The sequence below is a fragment of the Psittacula echo genome (assembly GCF_963264785.1).
Source record: "Psittacula echo genome assembly, chromosome: 8".
In the NCBI taxonomy this organism is placed as follows: domain Eukaryota; kingdom Metazoa; phylum Chordata; class Aves; order Psittaciformes; family Psittacidae; genus Psittacula; species Psittacula echo.
In genome coordinates, this window is record NC_137744.1 from 4100499 (window position 1) to 4116944 (window position 16446).

Consider the following 16446-nt stretch of genomic DNA (forward strand, 5'->3'; position numbering starts at 1 on the left):
AAGCTAAAGTGGATTGTATTGTGGAATACATGGGTATAAACACCACCACTTCCCTGTACCTTATTTCCACCAGAAAGCTGTTGATCTCTGACTCTTGTGGTGCCTGCAGCTGAAGCCACCTATGTGGCTGAGCAGTGTGCTGGTTTGGGGGTGCTGGGTGTCTGTTTCAGGCCATGTGGTGGGTTGGCTGTCCTGGGCAGCCAGCCAGTCCACTCTGCAGGAAGCACCAGGGAGCCTTTTAGTGCTCTGAAAGCTCTGCTTACTAATGCCTTGCACTGTGCGAGGTCCATTGATTTGTGCCCATGGGGCTTGATAGTACATGAATGGCATGTACCAAACAAAAACCAACTGCCCTCCTGCAGAGCCTGGCAGCTTCTAAATGACTTTCTCCTCCCATATATTTATATATGTATATAGTTATAGGTAGAGCATATCTATAAATACCAGTGTGCCTAGTTAATAGGTTCCACCTAACATCAACAGATCAACAAAATCTAAAATCACCAGAAATATTTAATGGATATCAGGAAAGGTGAGGAAGCAGAGTTTTTTTTGTTTCTAGCGAATCGTTCTTGTGTCTCTGGCACTGTGTTGGTTTGTTTGTATATGGTGTGACGACTCTTGAGTTTTGTCCCTCTACTGCTAACTTTGGCCTTTGCAGGAAAGACCATTTCCTCTCTGAAAAGAAACACTGAAAGCAGAATTACAGTGCTGTTTGGGTGTCGTGGAAGGGACTCAGTCGGAGATCAATGTGATCAGACAAAAGCCATTTATTATAGAAAACTAACTCTTTATGTACTATTGCTTAAAGTTGCTTACAATAACTTGGCCCATTGTGATTGGATACATATCTTTAAGGCCCTTAACAACTAACATATAATTGGTTAAGCACAGGTGTGAGAACCTGACCTTCAAAGCTTGCCCACAGTCCTCAATTTAGCAACTCAGTAGATTCCAGCTCCTTCTTATCTTGCTGGGATTGTTACTCCCAGCACCTCACTCCCGTCCTCCTTCACCTTTAATTGTCCCTTGGTTCATGTCGAACTCCACGTAGGCACTTGCTGATCTGGGTATGTGGCCGTTCTTTGTCAGAAAGTCATCCACATGTGAGGGAGAAAATATGAGATAGACTGAACTCAACTTCTGATGTGATTTCCAGATTCTGAATCGCTTTGGAATAATTGCTGGTGTTAGATGCAGACAAAAGCTATCTCTGCTCTTGAAAATGATCACCAAATGGCTCCACCTGTACATTCCAACAGAAAACAACTGGCTGTTTTGAAGCAGAGGATGAAAGCACCAACAGCGCAGCCTGTGGAATTTGGAGGAAAAATAGACTCAGGTGAGAACAAAGAAAAAGCTGTCATGGGCTTAAAACAACTGCAGAGCCTGCCTGAGGTTTGCCTACAGGTGCTGCATGTAATAACTAGTTCTTCTTTCCAGCCTGCCTGAGGAGCTGTTGTTCTTCCTGATACACAAAGGGGTTGAAAGCCCTTTTCCAACGTGCCAGTTGTAACTGCTCTCCAGTCCTGCCTCTGCATGGTGGGAGCTCATCACACTGTGGAGGTTCCCTCCAGCTTTCCATCTTAAGGTGATGTTTGTAGTGTCAGCTTCATCTTCACCAGCCTCCTAGAGAACCAAGAAGCTCAAGGTGATGGAACACTTGCTATGTCAGCTGGAGCTGTGATCCTGGTGGCCTTGAGCTGAGTGAAGGCTCAGGTTAACCCACCATGCCTCGCTTGCTGCTTCAGTTGTACAAGTCACATATGATGGGGTTTCTTGAGGACTTTGACCACTACACTTCTTTGGCCAAACTCATGTCAATCTACCAAGCAACCAACAGGACCATCTTCAACTGGACAGACAGCCGTATTGTTGAGTGGGAGAAATTCGCTGAGCTGGCTAAATATCAGCCAGAATCCCAGAAACCGACAGTGAAAGCTCTCCTTATTGTGGCATACTCGGTCATTATCATCATGTCCCTCTTTGGGAACATGCTGGTGTGTCATGTGGTGCTGAAGAACAAGAGGATGCGCTCAGCTACCAGCCTTTTCATTGTCAACCTGGCAGTGTCTGACATTATGATCACACTTCTCAACATGCCTTTTACCCTGGTAAGTGTCCCCTGTGCTGTCCCCTTGGCCAGGAGAGGATTCTCTCATGAGAGCACTGCCTGGTGGTCACGCCCTCTCTGTGCATGCTCTTCTAGGACTGAGGTGTGAACCCAATACAATCAAGTCTAATAGAGAACTCTGCCAGGCAAATAAGACACTGTTCAGCACCCTGGGGGCTCCGTTTGCTCTCTTAGACTGTGTATCTCCTAAAAGACCCTGAAGTCTCTCCAGGTATACTACCAAACCACAAGGAATTCTTGGGGAAAGCAGAGTAAGTGTCTGGATGAACATGTAATGTATTCACAGGAGAGCACTGGAGGGTCACACTTAAACAACTTGAATGACACTCAGGGCATTGGAAGAAAGTAGTCAAGCTTTTCAGAACTGCCAGTTGGGTTAAGTCTTCAGTGAAAGCTCTGCAGACCAGAAAGGAGAGTTCTGTGTTCACGTTTTCCAAGTATAATTGTTAGTATAATTGAAAAGTTGTTATTGCTGTTCATAAATTATGTTTATATGAATAGGCCAGGAGGGCTGCAGCAGCAGCACCACTCATTTAATCTGTGGGGTATGTAAATGTTTCAATATCCAACATAGCAGACCTTTCTTTGGGTTTCAGGTGGAGCTGCCCCACCATGTGGGTTTCCCCATGGGTTTGTTTTCAGAACATCTGCCTGATGACCTGTTCTTTCCTGCCCCCAGGTTCGGTTTGTGAACAGCACGTGGGTCTTTGGTAAGGCCATGTGTCACATCAGCCGCTTCGCGCAGTACTGCTCCCTGCACGTCTCCACACTGACACTGACGGCCATCGCTCTGGACAGGCACCAGGTAAAACGCCACCTGATTGATGTTCCAGTGTAAGGCTCTTCCCAAGCCCCTGCCAGTCTCAGTTAAGCCATGGGTTCAAGGTAGCTGAATCTTGGGAATTAAACCCGTATCCACTGAGAAGGCTTTAGAGCTAAATTCAAAGATCCCCCTCGTGTCAGGGTTGGGAAGGCTTGGTGAACTGCTGTAGGCTCCAGGTACAGGGCAGGAGGGAAAACACAAAATATGGCATTGCACATTGCATGTTTCACAGGACGCTCCCCAGCTTTCAGTGGAAAAGGGTGAGGACACCTTTTTTGTGTAATTTGAAGAGCCAAGTCCAACCTAGCTCCCAAGTATGGCAGCGCAAATTGGTTCAGGAGGTGGTGTTATATATGGGAGGCCTTGAAAGACAGCTAAGCCAATGCCAAGTGCAAAGTCTTTCTTTAGCTGTACAGGGAACTTTTCCAAGCTTTTTAGTTTGCCACCCAAAACCCATAGAACACCAGTAACATCCTGAGTTACATTCTGGTTTAGCTGCCCATTTGTTCTTTTGCTCTTCGTTTCCCATTGGGCATCATCAAGTTGCAGGAGAGATGGAGTAAAAAGAAATGCTGAGACTAAAGCTCTGTGGTACAACTATGGGACTAATGCTGGACCAGTATAAATGGGAATGGCAGAGTGGGAAATCTCTGTCGGAAATCCTGGGGAGAGACTTAAGAGCTGGAAGAAGACCATGCCCAGCATCTGCCTGCAGCATGGCCGTGTTAGCCGCCCACTGGGATAAACGCTCCCTGCGTTGCCAGTACCTGAAGGAGAAGGGAGTTCAGGCTTAGCTCTAGAAATCCCCTTGCTTTCATATAGTCAGTCAAACAGCATTTTCCAGGCTCTCAGATTTTATAACCCCTTTACCTTTTCATTTAACAAAGAAAATTTCATAAAAGGTGAGTTAATGCCTCAAAAGAGGGTAGGAGGCATTCAGCTTCATAGGTTCAGCTAAACAGGAGAGGTTTCTTTACGTAATCCATATAGAATAAACAAACATACCCAGTCTTTCACCAACAGAGAGGCTTGTGTAGATACCTTCTTTTTACTCTGCCTAATATAAGCCACAATTTAAGGAAAATGGTTCTCACAAAACAAAACCAGGACAAAGTTTATTTGAAAGCACTTCTGAGCAGAGTGAAAAGTTCAGTGTTGCCCCTTTTCCAGGTCACTCTAATAAGCAGAACATTTCCCTAATTGCAGCTGTCATTTTCTTAACAGCATTAGATCACAACAAAAAATGCCTCTGCTGTGTGTGTCGGTGAAGGGACGCTGCATTCCTGTGTGATAGGAGTTGTGGTGATGTCTCTGTTTCAGGTCATCCTGAACCCACTGAAGCCGAGGATGTCACTAACAAAGGGAGTGCTGAGCATCTGTGTTATCTGGATGATGGCAACCTGTTTCTCCCTACCCCATGCTATCTACCAAAAGCTTTTCCAGTATAACTACAGGTGAGCTGTTTCCCCTTCCAGGTGAGCATGGAGAGGCCTGAGTGCCCTTTGCAGCAGTGGCTCTCAGTGATGAGCACGGCTGGAAGGGCTCCAAGGCTTGGGAAAGGACAAAGCAGGAGTTGTGTGTGGATGAAACCTCACTTCCCAGTGCCAGCGTTTTGCAGGAATGCCAGACTCAAGGCCAAGGGGGTAATCTTAAGTAGACAGTATTTTCAACCTGAGAGCGCTCTTCCAGGAAGCAGGGAAAGGGCACAATAACAGGCAGCAGGAGAAAGATTATTGTAAATATTGGGCTTCTGTATAAAGGAATCATGACCAGCAGGTCGAAGGAGGTGATCCTGCCCCTCTACTCTGCTCTCGTGAGACCTCACTTGGAGCATTGTGTGCAGTTCTGGTGTCCTCAACATAAAAAGGACATGGAACTGTTGGAACAAGTCCAGAGGAGGCCACGAGGATGATCAGGGGCTGGAGCACCTCCCTTATGAAGACAGGCTGAGAAAGTTGGGGCTGTTCAGCCTGGAGAAGAGAAGGCTGCGTGGAGACCTCATAGCAGCTTCCAGTATCTGAAGGGGGCCTACAAGGATGCTGGGGATGGACTCTTCATTAGGGACTGTAGTGATGGGATGAGGATTGATGGGTTCAAACTTAAACAGGGGAAGTTCAGATTGGATCTAAGGAAGAAATTCTTTACTGAGAGGGTGGTGAGGCACTGGAATGGGTTGCCCAGGGAGGTTGTGAATGCTCCATCCCTGGCAGTGTTCAAGGCCAGGTTGGATGGAGTCTTGGGTGACCTGGTTTAGTGTGAGGTGTCCCTGCCCATGGCAGGTGGGTTGGGACTTGATGATCTGAAGGTCCTTTCCAACCCTAACTATTCTACGAGTCTGTGATTCTATGACATCTTTCTTCCTGCTGCACAGCCAGTTTTCTCCCATCAGCATGGCAGGGAGAGTGTTTGACTGCTTTTTATTGCTGTTTGTATATGAAAGGTTACACAGGATAGGAGTGCAATCTGAGGCTCCACAGCCCTTCCTTACTTGTGCTTGTGATTAATACCTCTCTGAGGCATAAATATCTTCACCTGCTTAGACATTGTAAACGAAGTGTTGGGTTACTCCTGTACTTGCTTTGCTTCACAGCTGTGTTCAGGGTACTACTGAACAAACTGCTCATGAATGAACAACCGCCATCTGTTTCATGGCACCCATCTCTGTTCATCCTTTAGCACAGCCAGAGGAAACTTAGCCACACATAGGCCTGAGGCAGCTCAGTGGTATAAGGACTTCCAGGACATGCTATTCTTATCCCTGCTTTCCATTGAATAAAAATCCCAGTTGTGATATTGCTGCTAAAGCTCTCTGCAGGGCCAGGGGCTCCTGAGAAGTCCCACCAGGGAGCTGTTGGGGTTCTATAGGGACAGGAGAACATGGGCTCCACCAGCACCTGTCTGGTGCAGTGCACAGCAGTGCGGCAAAGTCCATGGTCGTGTCAAAATTTACCAAATCACAGCATCCTGGCTGGTTCTCAATGAGCTTCTTCCCTGAAATGGTCTTGAGCCTCTTCCCACAGCTCTGTGCCCCTGCTTCGGAGGGTGAAATGAGTTTTTAAGCTCTGCAAGCACCAAAGCATCACCCTTGCTAGTCCTCAGCTGTCCTCCAGCCCAGACACCATGTTGAGCTCAAGGCATTCCCCAGACAGCGGATTCCTGGGGAATATGGTGAGGATGGCTGCCCCACTCCGGCCCCACTACTTCTGCTCTTTCCCTATGGCTTTGCTCTTCAGCGTGGCCATGACGGGTCTGACCCCGCACTGTGGTGTCACCTTGAGTGCCATGCTTGCTTCCCCATGGCAGATCTGTTGCTCTGGCAGGTCCCGTTTGGCAAGCAGAGCTGCCCACAGGCAGGGTCACTTGAGCCAGCAGAGAAACTGGATCCTGGGGAGGAAAAGGTCAGGAGCGTGGCTCAGAAAGGATGATCTTCCCTTCTGCGCCAGGTCCCCTCCTGAGCATTATTGTCTCCAGGGTGCTCGCTTGGCTGAGCTCTGCTCCTGCACCCCTTGTCATCCCTCCATCAGCTGCACATGGGGCCTGCTCACAGCCATCCGTTTTCAAGCAATCTTCTATTTGTGGCACAAAAGCCAGCACCAGAGGTTGAAAATGGGATATTAAAGATATTAATCAATACTGCGATGAATAAATGCAGCTTGATGGGGGCTAAAGTCTGTGCTGGATACAAGTGAGCAGAGGACAAGGGCTGAAGAGAGAAGGGCAAAATGGAACATGAGGAAGAAAAGAAGGGGTGAAAAGGAGAAAACATCTGCTGGAAATACATGTGCAAGTGCTCCTTTCTCCTAATGCTTCATGCAGACATCTGTGGGATGCAGAGGGTCCCCTACAGAACAACCACTTCCCACCCATCAGCATGGCAGGGAGAGCGTTTGATTGCCCACATGGGCTTTTTATTGCTGTTTGTATATGAGAGGCAGTGCTCTTCAGATGGTGCTGGGGTGCATCAGCAAGTATCTGCTGCCAGCCAGAAGGTGTGAACAGAGCCTGGATCTGCTGGGTTGGACATGACAGATTGCTGAAGCACTGTTAAAATGAGCTACCGCATAGAGTTGAATCAGTTCTTTTGTTAGTTAACCATCAGAAGTTAAACTGTCAGGCTTAAGTTAAACTTGAGTTAAGCAACCAAGTTTTGTGGTAATCACAGCCATTTTAAGATGTAGCCATTGGATTTTAAAAGCCGGCCTCCTGAAAAGCTGATGGGAAGAGGATGGTCAGTATGGGAAGGAGGGAGTGCTGCCCATGCAGGTGGCATCATGCCTGTGAGGTTTTCACACAGCCCCTGGCCTCCAGTAGCCCTTTCCCTTCCTCTTTTGTCCATAAGGGTTTTGACTTCCCAGCTGCTGCAGCAGTTTTCTGCTCTGGCTGAGGGGACCCTGTACCTGCTTGGGTCACAGAAAGGTGTGTGACTGCACATCCGACCTGGCAAAGGCAAGTCAGAGCTATCACAAGTGTGCTGCAGGGGTGATCCCAGCACTGTGACGCTGTCACATCCTGAAAAGAGCAGTTTGGTTGTGCTTGTCCAGACACAGTTCACGCAGCTGAAATGCAAGAGGAGTGACACATTCTGGGCTGGATTTCCAGGTAGGCTCATTCAGGAGAACCTGGGAATAATGTGTCTTTATTCTAGGTGTGTAGGAATCACTCATGGGCCTGGAGAAAAGCAGGAGTTTGGTGGGTCTCACCTACTGCCCTCTTTCCTCCTGCACTGGGGCTTTGGGGAGGAGACGATGGGCACTGCTGCGCCTCTGTGCCTATGCACACAGGGAAGGGACAGATGCAGTTGAGTCAGTGCTGCTTTCACAGTAGCCCCTTTTGTAAGAATGGGCCAGCAGAGGTGACTTTTGCCATGTCACATGAGTGCCTCATTCAATTAAGGTCTGCGGCTTCTAAGAGGAATCTCCAGTTTGCCTTTCTAAAGATTTCTTTTATCAGACAATAGTTTAAGGGAAAATGAGATAATATACTTTAGCTAGTCTTACCCTCAGGGAGACACAGAGATCATCATGAGAATGCTTTCTGAGAAACAGAGGTTTGACTGAGCTTGGTTTTGGTGAGCTGAGCAATAACTGCCCCTGCTCTATACTATAAATCTGGGGTGGTGATTGTGGGTGCTGTGGAAGCCTCACTGTGCTTTGCCAAGTTGGCAGTATCCATTTGTGCAGCAATGACCATGTGCTATATATGTATTCATTTGTTTTCAAGGGAAGCCACTGTCCGGAGTTTGTGCCTCCCCGATTTTCCTGAGCCCGCAGAGCTGGTCTGGAAGTATCTGGACCTGTCTACCTTTCTCCTTCTTTACCTCCTGCCTCTGCTCATCATCACTGTCACCTACACGCTCCTGGCCAAGAAGCTGTGGCTCCGTAACGCCATCGGAGACATCACCACACAGCAGTACATCACCCACCGCAAGAACAAGAAGAAGAGCATCAAGATGCTGATGCTGGTGGTGGTGGTCTTTGCTGTCTGCTGGTTCCCTCTCAACTGCTACGTGGTGCTCATCTCCAGTCTAGGCATCAAGACAAAGAACTCCCTCTATTTCTCCCTGCACTGGTTTGCCATGAGCAGCACCTGCTACAACCCTTTCATCTACTGTTGGCTGAACGAGAACTTCCGCTCAGAGCTCAAGTCCCTGCTCTGCATGTGCCAGAAGGTACCTCAGGCTCAGGACAATGCGCTGCCACCTGTGGTCACATCCTGCCATGAGGCGTGGATGGAGCAGGCCAGGTATCGGAAGGGACCTGCCTCACAAACCATTTGCTCCACTGTAAACATCCAGACGGCCAGCACAGGCCTGTGAGCTGGAGGGCTGAGGTGAGTTATCTGGTTCAGTGGATGTCAAAGGGACTTCCTTGTTTCTCCTCCAGCAATGATGGTGCTGCTCTGGTGTTTTACTTTTGACATGTACCACAGTAGCAACCGCTTTACTCAGTGCGGTGGCAGCAAAGCCGCTTAAGCACCCTCCCTATCAGCCCACAGCTGCAGCTGTTCCAAGGAGCAGGAGACATGGAGGTCCACAGATGGTCATTTGTTTTCAGGGTTTCCCATCTCATTACGATCAGAGGGAGGGGGACCTGGGTTTCCATCATTGCTCATGCTGTCCCAAGTCACTGGCATGTCTCAGCACTCGTAACAGGTGCCACGCCATGAGGGCTTTGCAGAGCAACAGAAATGGACCCGTTCTGGGATGAAGGACTTGGACATCCAGGTTGACTCCATCCATACAGAGTTTCAGCAGATTATACCAAAGCCTCTCAGCAGAGCAAAGGGTCATCAACAGCACCTTCCCCTTCAGAAGGTGCTGTTCCTCCTCCCCTCACTCCTTATGCCGTGGCTTTGTCCCACCCCTCCCTCTGCCGCTTCTGGAGCTGCAGAGCTAGCATCCCTGGCCAAGGGGAGTGAGAACGCATGCTGGGCATCAGCAGCAGCAGCCTCAGATGGCACTTGGGGGATGGGTTCAGCCCATTGTGAATTTATTTTTGGTTTTATTACAAAGATATTTATTCAGGAAATAAACCTAAAGTGCTAAACAAAAGCCACAAAATATTTCATCAGGGCTGTAGCATTCACTAGCTGAAGAATTAAATCATTCTGCATAATTACTAATTGCTGTGAAAGAGTTTCATTTAAACAATGGAATTGACTGCCTAAGAGGGAATGGCTTGTTTACAATCTTGGGGAAAAGAGAGTTTAATTTCGTTATGCTTGGGAGGCAGGGGAAAAAAGGATACAGAATAAAGGAAATATTTAGTACATGACAGAGAGAAGTGAAAAAAGGAAAAGACAGGGAAAAGAGACATTAAAGGCAGAAAGAAACCAGAACTGCACGTGATTCCACCAGCAGTGTGGAGCTGGGCACTGGGGAGCAAGACCTGGAAGGATCTCCCAGCCTGGCCAGAGACGCCCCTTTCTCCGTCATCCCATTCCATTGCACCAAAATCAGATTTCTCCTCTCAGCTTCCCTGGTTGAGCTTGAGCAAGGGATTTTTCTTACTTGCAAAAGAGACAAAAGATGGGAAAATATTTATTACTTGTCTTTTATTACGTGTCTCTTATGGGGGTAAAGTTATATGTGTTCTGAGCCCCGACAGTTCCTGGGTAATCTGTCAGACTCAGTGCTGCAGTGGTGACAGAGGAGCTCTGGTATGGGCCAGCCAGGGCAGTTTCTCTCTGATCCTCAGACCTGATATTCACAGGGAAACACTGTACTTCTAGCAAAAAAACCCACCCAAACAAACAAACTGCTTTGGATAAGAAGTATTCAGCATTGGTGCAGGCTCATCTTGAGTACTGTGTGACATTCTGGGCCCTATAATTTAAGAAAGATGTGAAGGTCCTTGAGCGTGTTCAGAAAAGGGCAAAAAACCTTGTGAAAGGTCTGGAAAGGGTGTCACATGTAGAGCAGCTAGGGAGTTTGTATTTGTGGAAACCAGGTGATGGTTTTCAGTAGTTCAAAGGCAGTTATGGCTGCTCGGGGTCAGGGATGCTCCTGGTCTACCCTAGCGGTAGTCTGAACTGAGCTTCTGCCTGAGGAGGTGGGGGAATGCTGGGGACGAGGACATGCTACCAGCACCTTCCTAGGGAAGAAGACAAGCCAAAGAAAGAAAAATAGAGATTGATTTTTTCCTACTATTTTTTTCCCCATTTGCACAGTGCGAAGGAACAGGAGAGAAAGGAGGGGGGGCCCTCCCTCCCAGGCCACTCAGCCATGCCCCTGCACCTCGGGTGTGCATTGCTACATCTGCAATGCTACATCTGCAGAGCATCACAAGTAGCAGCAGCAATGTATGAATACACAATCCCTGAGACATTTCTCTTGGAAACCAACAGGTGTGTGAATATGGGAGTTCAAAGCAGCCTGCTGCTGGCTGCAGGCACTGCCCTCTCTCTGCTTAAAGCAGGGTCTGTTTTCAGTTGAAAAAGGTCATTATGAGTTTTTCAGAATGTTAAAAGCATCTCTAATTAATGAGCATTACCCCATTTTATTGTTAAGTGAAACCGTCATTTGCCTTTTTACTGTTGTTGGCTCTTCATCAGCTTGTAGTGAATGGCCTTCAAACTACCACATATTCCATTGTCTCGAAATAGTATATATTCTCTGTCGAAAGGTGGATATCAGCACGGAGCTTTCATTTTCCACTGCAGAAGTGTAGCAGCCCATTTCCACACAAGTATCTTCACATGTTTAAGAGACTTTTCCCCAAAGACTGCAAACACCAGCACCCTTCATCCTTTGGTTCATGTAACACAAGCTTTTAACAGGATCTAAGGATGTAAATGTGATGCTGTTGTAAGGTATGTGCACTGGCTTCTCCCAGGAACTGGAGAGTTTCCTCTGAGAATAGAAACATGAGTGATGGCAGCCTCAAGGCAAACCAGGAGATGGCCAGGAAAAGCCTGGGAGGTGCCATGCTGTATGGGCACAGGAAGCAAAAGAAATCCTGGGAGGTCCTGCTTTAAAAGGGATAACTGGGAAAATCTGCCTCTCATCTCTATCACAGTCCAGGAGAAGATGTAAAATCAGCAGAAAAGAGAGTTCAGTAATGGCTGGGTAAAGCATGGAGTTACCCAGGACCTGGTCTGGAGGCAGGATGGGGGAGCTCTGTGGCACCAAACCCTACCTGGTGCCTGCGCTGGATCTTGAGGACTTGATCTGGGCTATTGAACATTCCCAACATGCTCTCACAGGGCCCCTTCAGAAATCAAGGGTCAAACTCACTCTTTCGAGTACGTAACAGGATTTACACCAAGTAATGAGTACCCATCTCTAGTGCTGTAGCAGTAGTGCTAAATGAGCCGTGATAACATCCATCAGTTAACAAGGCAGACACAGAGCTTGGTTAGCTGTGATTCATGGGCTTATTAGCTGTTCACAGCTATTTGACTGATTCAGATACTCATGAAAAACACCACTGGTGTCACCCAAAACCATGCAGAGTTTAACAAAAACATTCACATAAAATCTAATCCTGGATGAGCATGTTCTGTATTTGCTATCTTATTGCCCCAAACAAAACTTTCCAGGCATTTTTTAATAATGCCTGCAAAGAAAACATTTCACAAAGAAATAATGGAAGATGGAAAATCACATCCAGAGTTCTCTGTAACAGCTCAGGGAGCTGGGCATGCCCCAACACCCAGGCAGCAGTGCAGGCACTGACTTCCAGCCTGTTGTTCTCAGTGTGCCTATGAAGCATAGTGCACATAGTTTCTAAAGAGATATTTCTATGTTTTCTTTCAATGTACATATTATATCTTGGGCTTCTATGAAATAACTGCAGCAACAACGGTAACACTGATACCGTCCATGAGAAAGATTAAGCTACAGCTCTTGTGATTCTGAAATGAAATCTACCTTGCTGTTGGAAAATTCTGGGGTACAAGCCAAGCCGGGAATTAAATCCCACCAGGCTTGTTTTACAGTGCAAGATGGATAGATAGAGATTTTCAGTAGTTTGTTGAGATGCCTGCCCAAGAATACTGGTAGAGACTGGCTGCTGGTTTCCTCAGAATCAGCCACATTTCTGGTAAGCAGCAAGCAAAGCTCAAAGTTGTGCCTGTCATCCCTTCGGTAGGAGAGCTGTTCTGTGAACCCCTGTCACATACATACCTTCATAATCTTTTCCCAGAGGAATCAAAAGCCTCATTCCAAAGTAGTGGGTCTCTTTTCACACTCCCTTGATCTTCTGCTAATCCATGTCATTAGCTATCTCTTGCTGTGAAAAATAACCTAGCTGGTTCTCCTTGGACCTGTCAATTGTAACATCTCTTCACTGTTCTCCCCTAAATGGGCGTGATGTAAAAGCTGACTGTGTTTCATCTTCGTAATGGTTTAGCTATCTAGGCTGGTAATTATCAATGCCTGAATGAGATTCAAAACCTCATATGCTTTGTCTGTTGCCGAGAGGCTGTTGCACCACTTGATGCACCACTTGATGCCCTTATTAACACAGCAGCACTCTCTCAGCAGCATTCAGGCAAACAATAGGAGGCACAACATAATAAATGAAAAATAAACTGAATATGTCATGTATTTGGGCAAGGCATAGTAACTGCAGGGCATGAGATCACACCTCTGCTGAGCTGCAGGCACAAGGCTCACTGCAGCAGTCAGAGGGCTTACCTAGCCAAGCTCTGGAAAAGAGAATCTAAGAAATTCTGCTTTTGCTCAAACAGGTCATGGTCTGAGCCAACTCAGCAGGTAAACAGATGCTTAAGCATTCATTAATTTGCTTTCAGAAACACTGCTCACCTGTGGGAATGGCTTCCCAAGTGGTGCTGGAGGCAGCCCAGTGTCCAACACCAAGGAAGAGCATCCAAAACCAGGACCACCACTTCCTGCTGGGGGTTTTCCTTCCCATTCCCAGTAGGGCCACACTACTGTTCTGCTGTGAGTTTATGCAGAGATCTGTCTGGCTGAGGCAGCAGTGACACAAAGGAAGCAGAAACAGCATGATTTGATCCTTGCAGCCTGATGGTGCAGCAACCCTGAGGCCGGAGGGCTGGATGGGAACAGGGCATGGGGGAAGAGTCCCCTGAGAAGCCTGTGCCACCTGAAGAACCCTCATATTGCTCACATGTCGTGGACTGAGCTGTCACCCTGCACCTTTAGCAGCAGCAGCACTACTGTTCTCGGCAGTATCTGTCCCAGGCAGGAAAAGCCCCAGGAGGCAGGAGGTAGATTATTAAAACACTGGGTTTGCTCTAGAGAAGTCTGCTCTAGAGAAACCATTTGAGCACACACAAATCAGTATGCAAAGATGCAGCAGAGACATGTCTGAATGATGAACAACCCAGATTTATTAAGGTTAGCTCATGCCAAATGCATCTAACTGCCTTCAACATAGTTGCTGATGAAGATGATAACACAGAACACTGTGCAGGGAATACCTGAATTTCAGAGACAAATCTCCCTACATAGCCCCATCACATAATGAACAAAGAAACCACAAAATGCCAACTCAATAAACAAAAAGCAAGCAGAAAGAAAACCAAAACACAATGAGTCAGAGAATTAGCTCAGGAAGGAGAAACAATACAATTTTAATCAGTTAGTGGAAAACAGTACCAAGGGGCTGTCCAAAGCATGTGGAAGGAATAAATGGCAATATTCCCAGCTAAATCCAGACCAAGTCCTAGGAAGTGGGGATGGAGGTGGGTCACTGTCAGGGATCATCCTCTTGTACTGACGCATTCAGTACTCAGCACTCCCAGAACGAGGGAAGAAGAGGGATGAAGAAGCCTGAACCTTGCCCAGGAGACTTGGATGCAAAGGGAAATGCAGAATTAATACTTGGAGGATAACAAGCAGACACCCTCTGCCATGGGCAGCAAAGGAGAGTCTCTCCCTCAAGTCAGGGCACATGGCTCTACTCTCTCACTGACTGAGAAGCAAATATGCCTGCTTTCCCCAGGCCATCACCTCCTGCACTGCAGTAGGGAGAAAAACGCTTCTGATATCCCAGACTCTGGATGAAGTCCAAGGAGGAATATTGACAGGGTAAGAGCAGGTTTATCACAAGCACAATGCTTCAGCCAGCTCTCAGTTTCAAGATTGGCAGCTTTGTAAAACCTTGTCCTACCAGTGCTCAGCAGTAATCCCTACCCACATTCAGGTACATAATCCTAAATTGCTCCCATGAGCTTGATGTCCAAGCTGTTCATGCACACATACCTTTCCAATGATGTCTGCACCACTCGGCTTATCCCAATGAGCTTTCTGAGCAGTTAGGCTGAGGGTGATCTCATTGTCAAGATTGCCATCAATGCTGCGTTCCGAGTGTCTGTGTTGGAACAGGACCAAAGCCATTTGGGGTCACTGTCTGATGGTACAAGGTAGTGGTGCAGAAGCAGATCACTGAATGATGCTGTACTGCAGGCCATGCTTCAACCTGTGCTGCAGAGGAAGCAAGCTGATGGCAAGTGATTGTACCTGGTCTGCTCAATGAAGCAAACCCTCCCTTAGCTGGTTATGGGAAGACTCTCCAGACAGCAAAGCAAAACCACTTCTTGTCCTGTCCTCCCCCCAGTATTTTTTCCTTTGCCCCAGTAATAAGGGTTGAGTTAAAGCATCTGCACATGTAATGAGGTTTTATTCTGCCATGATCTCACACTGGCTAATAATGCCTCATTCAGCAATGCCAAATCATATGACACTGCCCTCTGCAATGAGCTGTCAAGGAAAAGTAGCTGTCCTATCAGAGATGAAAGGAGAATGTAGTAATAAGCCTGACCAGAAAAACACCCATCTGGCAGAAGCCATATGTTTGCTTTTACAATGCAATAGTCTGTCACTTGAAGTCTTTTCCATTACAGGCCTCATAAAAATCTCCTTCGAAGCTAAGAACAAATGACTTGCTTTATGAATTCAGATTGATGGACCATCTAATTTGTCTGCTGGAGACAAAACCAATTGTTTTATGGGACACTATAAGGGACACTTGTAGGGAGTGTCCCCATGAATGGCATTTCTGCTTATTGCCTTGCAAGTAATGCTGATTCAGAGCATAAAGCTTTATATGCTTGCTTTCTGAGAGTCTGAGAGTCATATAGAAGAGAATCTTACATATATATATATCTCCAAGTGTCATCTGTCTATCATATGCACATGCTTTCATGGTATATGTACATATCTAAGACAGACTGTGTTACTGGCAGTTGTTGAACCTTTGTGGTCTCTTGCCCCTCTGCAAGGACGTTCCATTGGCGTTTGTAGCTGAAAGAAGCAACAGAAAGTTTCAAACCATCATTTTTGACAGTTTCATGCCTTTCTACCAGAACTGCAGCATATTCCTCACCCAGGTCTGCAGAAGTCATTGCTATTTCAAGTCCACACTTGTATGCAACTTTAGTACCATAATCAGTGTGATTCCAAGGTACCCAGACATTGGGAGTTGTTAGGAGACAGTTTCTGGTACATAATAAAAATGATGGCAGACAAGTTTTAGAGCAAGATTTTGTTCCTTTGAGACAGAGATGATGTTTGCTTGCTGCCACATCTTGTCTCAGGTAATTTCCAACAGGAATTAAGTGATCATTTAATCAATGGCCTAAACCTTTCGCAGCTTCCTTTTCCTTCTGCTACTCATTTTGATCTTTTACTGGTGATACGTATCAAACAGGGCAGAATTCAGAATTACAGGAGCTCCTGGATCACCCCAAACTTCCATGATGGATTTACCATGAAGTTCAGTTAATAAGGAGTTGCAACAGACTGGGTAACTTTGGGGTATTCTGGAAATTTTTGTTTCCCTCTGAACTCGGACCTTTCACATTAAGATGAATAAACAAGTCCCTCCTGAAGACTGGAAAGGAATCAGGGTTTAGTTTTTACCATTATAGTATTTCTAGTCCGCTGTCTTTCCTGAACCTGTCTTTACAGGTCAGTTATCTAACAGACTATCTTGATTTTCTGCCTTGTTCTTGAATTAAATGCACCAGTGGTTGTTGCTCACAAAGAGTGAGTAGTACTTCT

The 16446-nt window shown here is 46.7% G+C and overlaps 1 protein-coding gene across 1 annotated transcript; it reads left to right on the forward strand.

The window, feature by feature from the left end:
- Positions 1-1730: 1730 nt before the first annotated feature.
- On the forward strand, positions 1731-8772 carry LOC308224515 (G-protein coupled receptor 83-like; the record flags this gene model as incomplete). The annotated part of the gene is made up of 4 exons (XM_080624509.1): positions 1731-2114; positions 2814-2939; positions 4278-4411; positions 8178-8772. The coding sequence occupies 4 exons, from the start codon at positions 1731-1733 to the stop codon at positions 8770-8772; spliced, it is 1239 nt and encodes a 412-aa protein (XP_080480635.1).
- Between the last annotated feature and the right edge of the window lie 7674 nt (positions 8773-16446).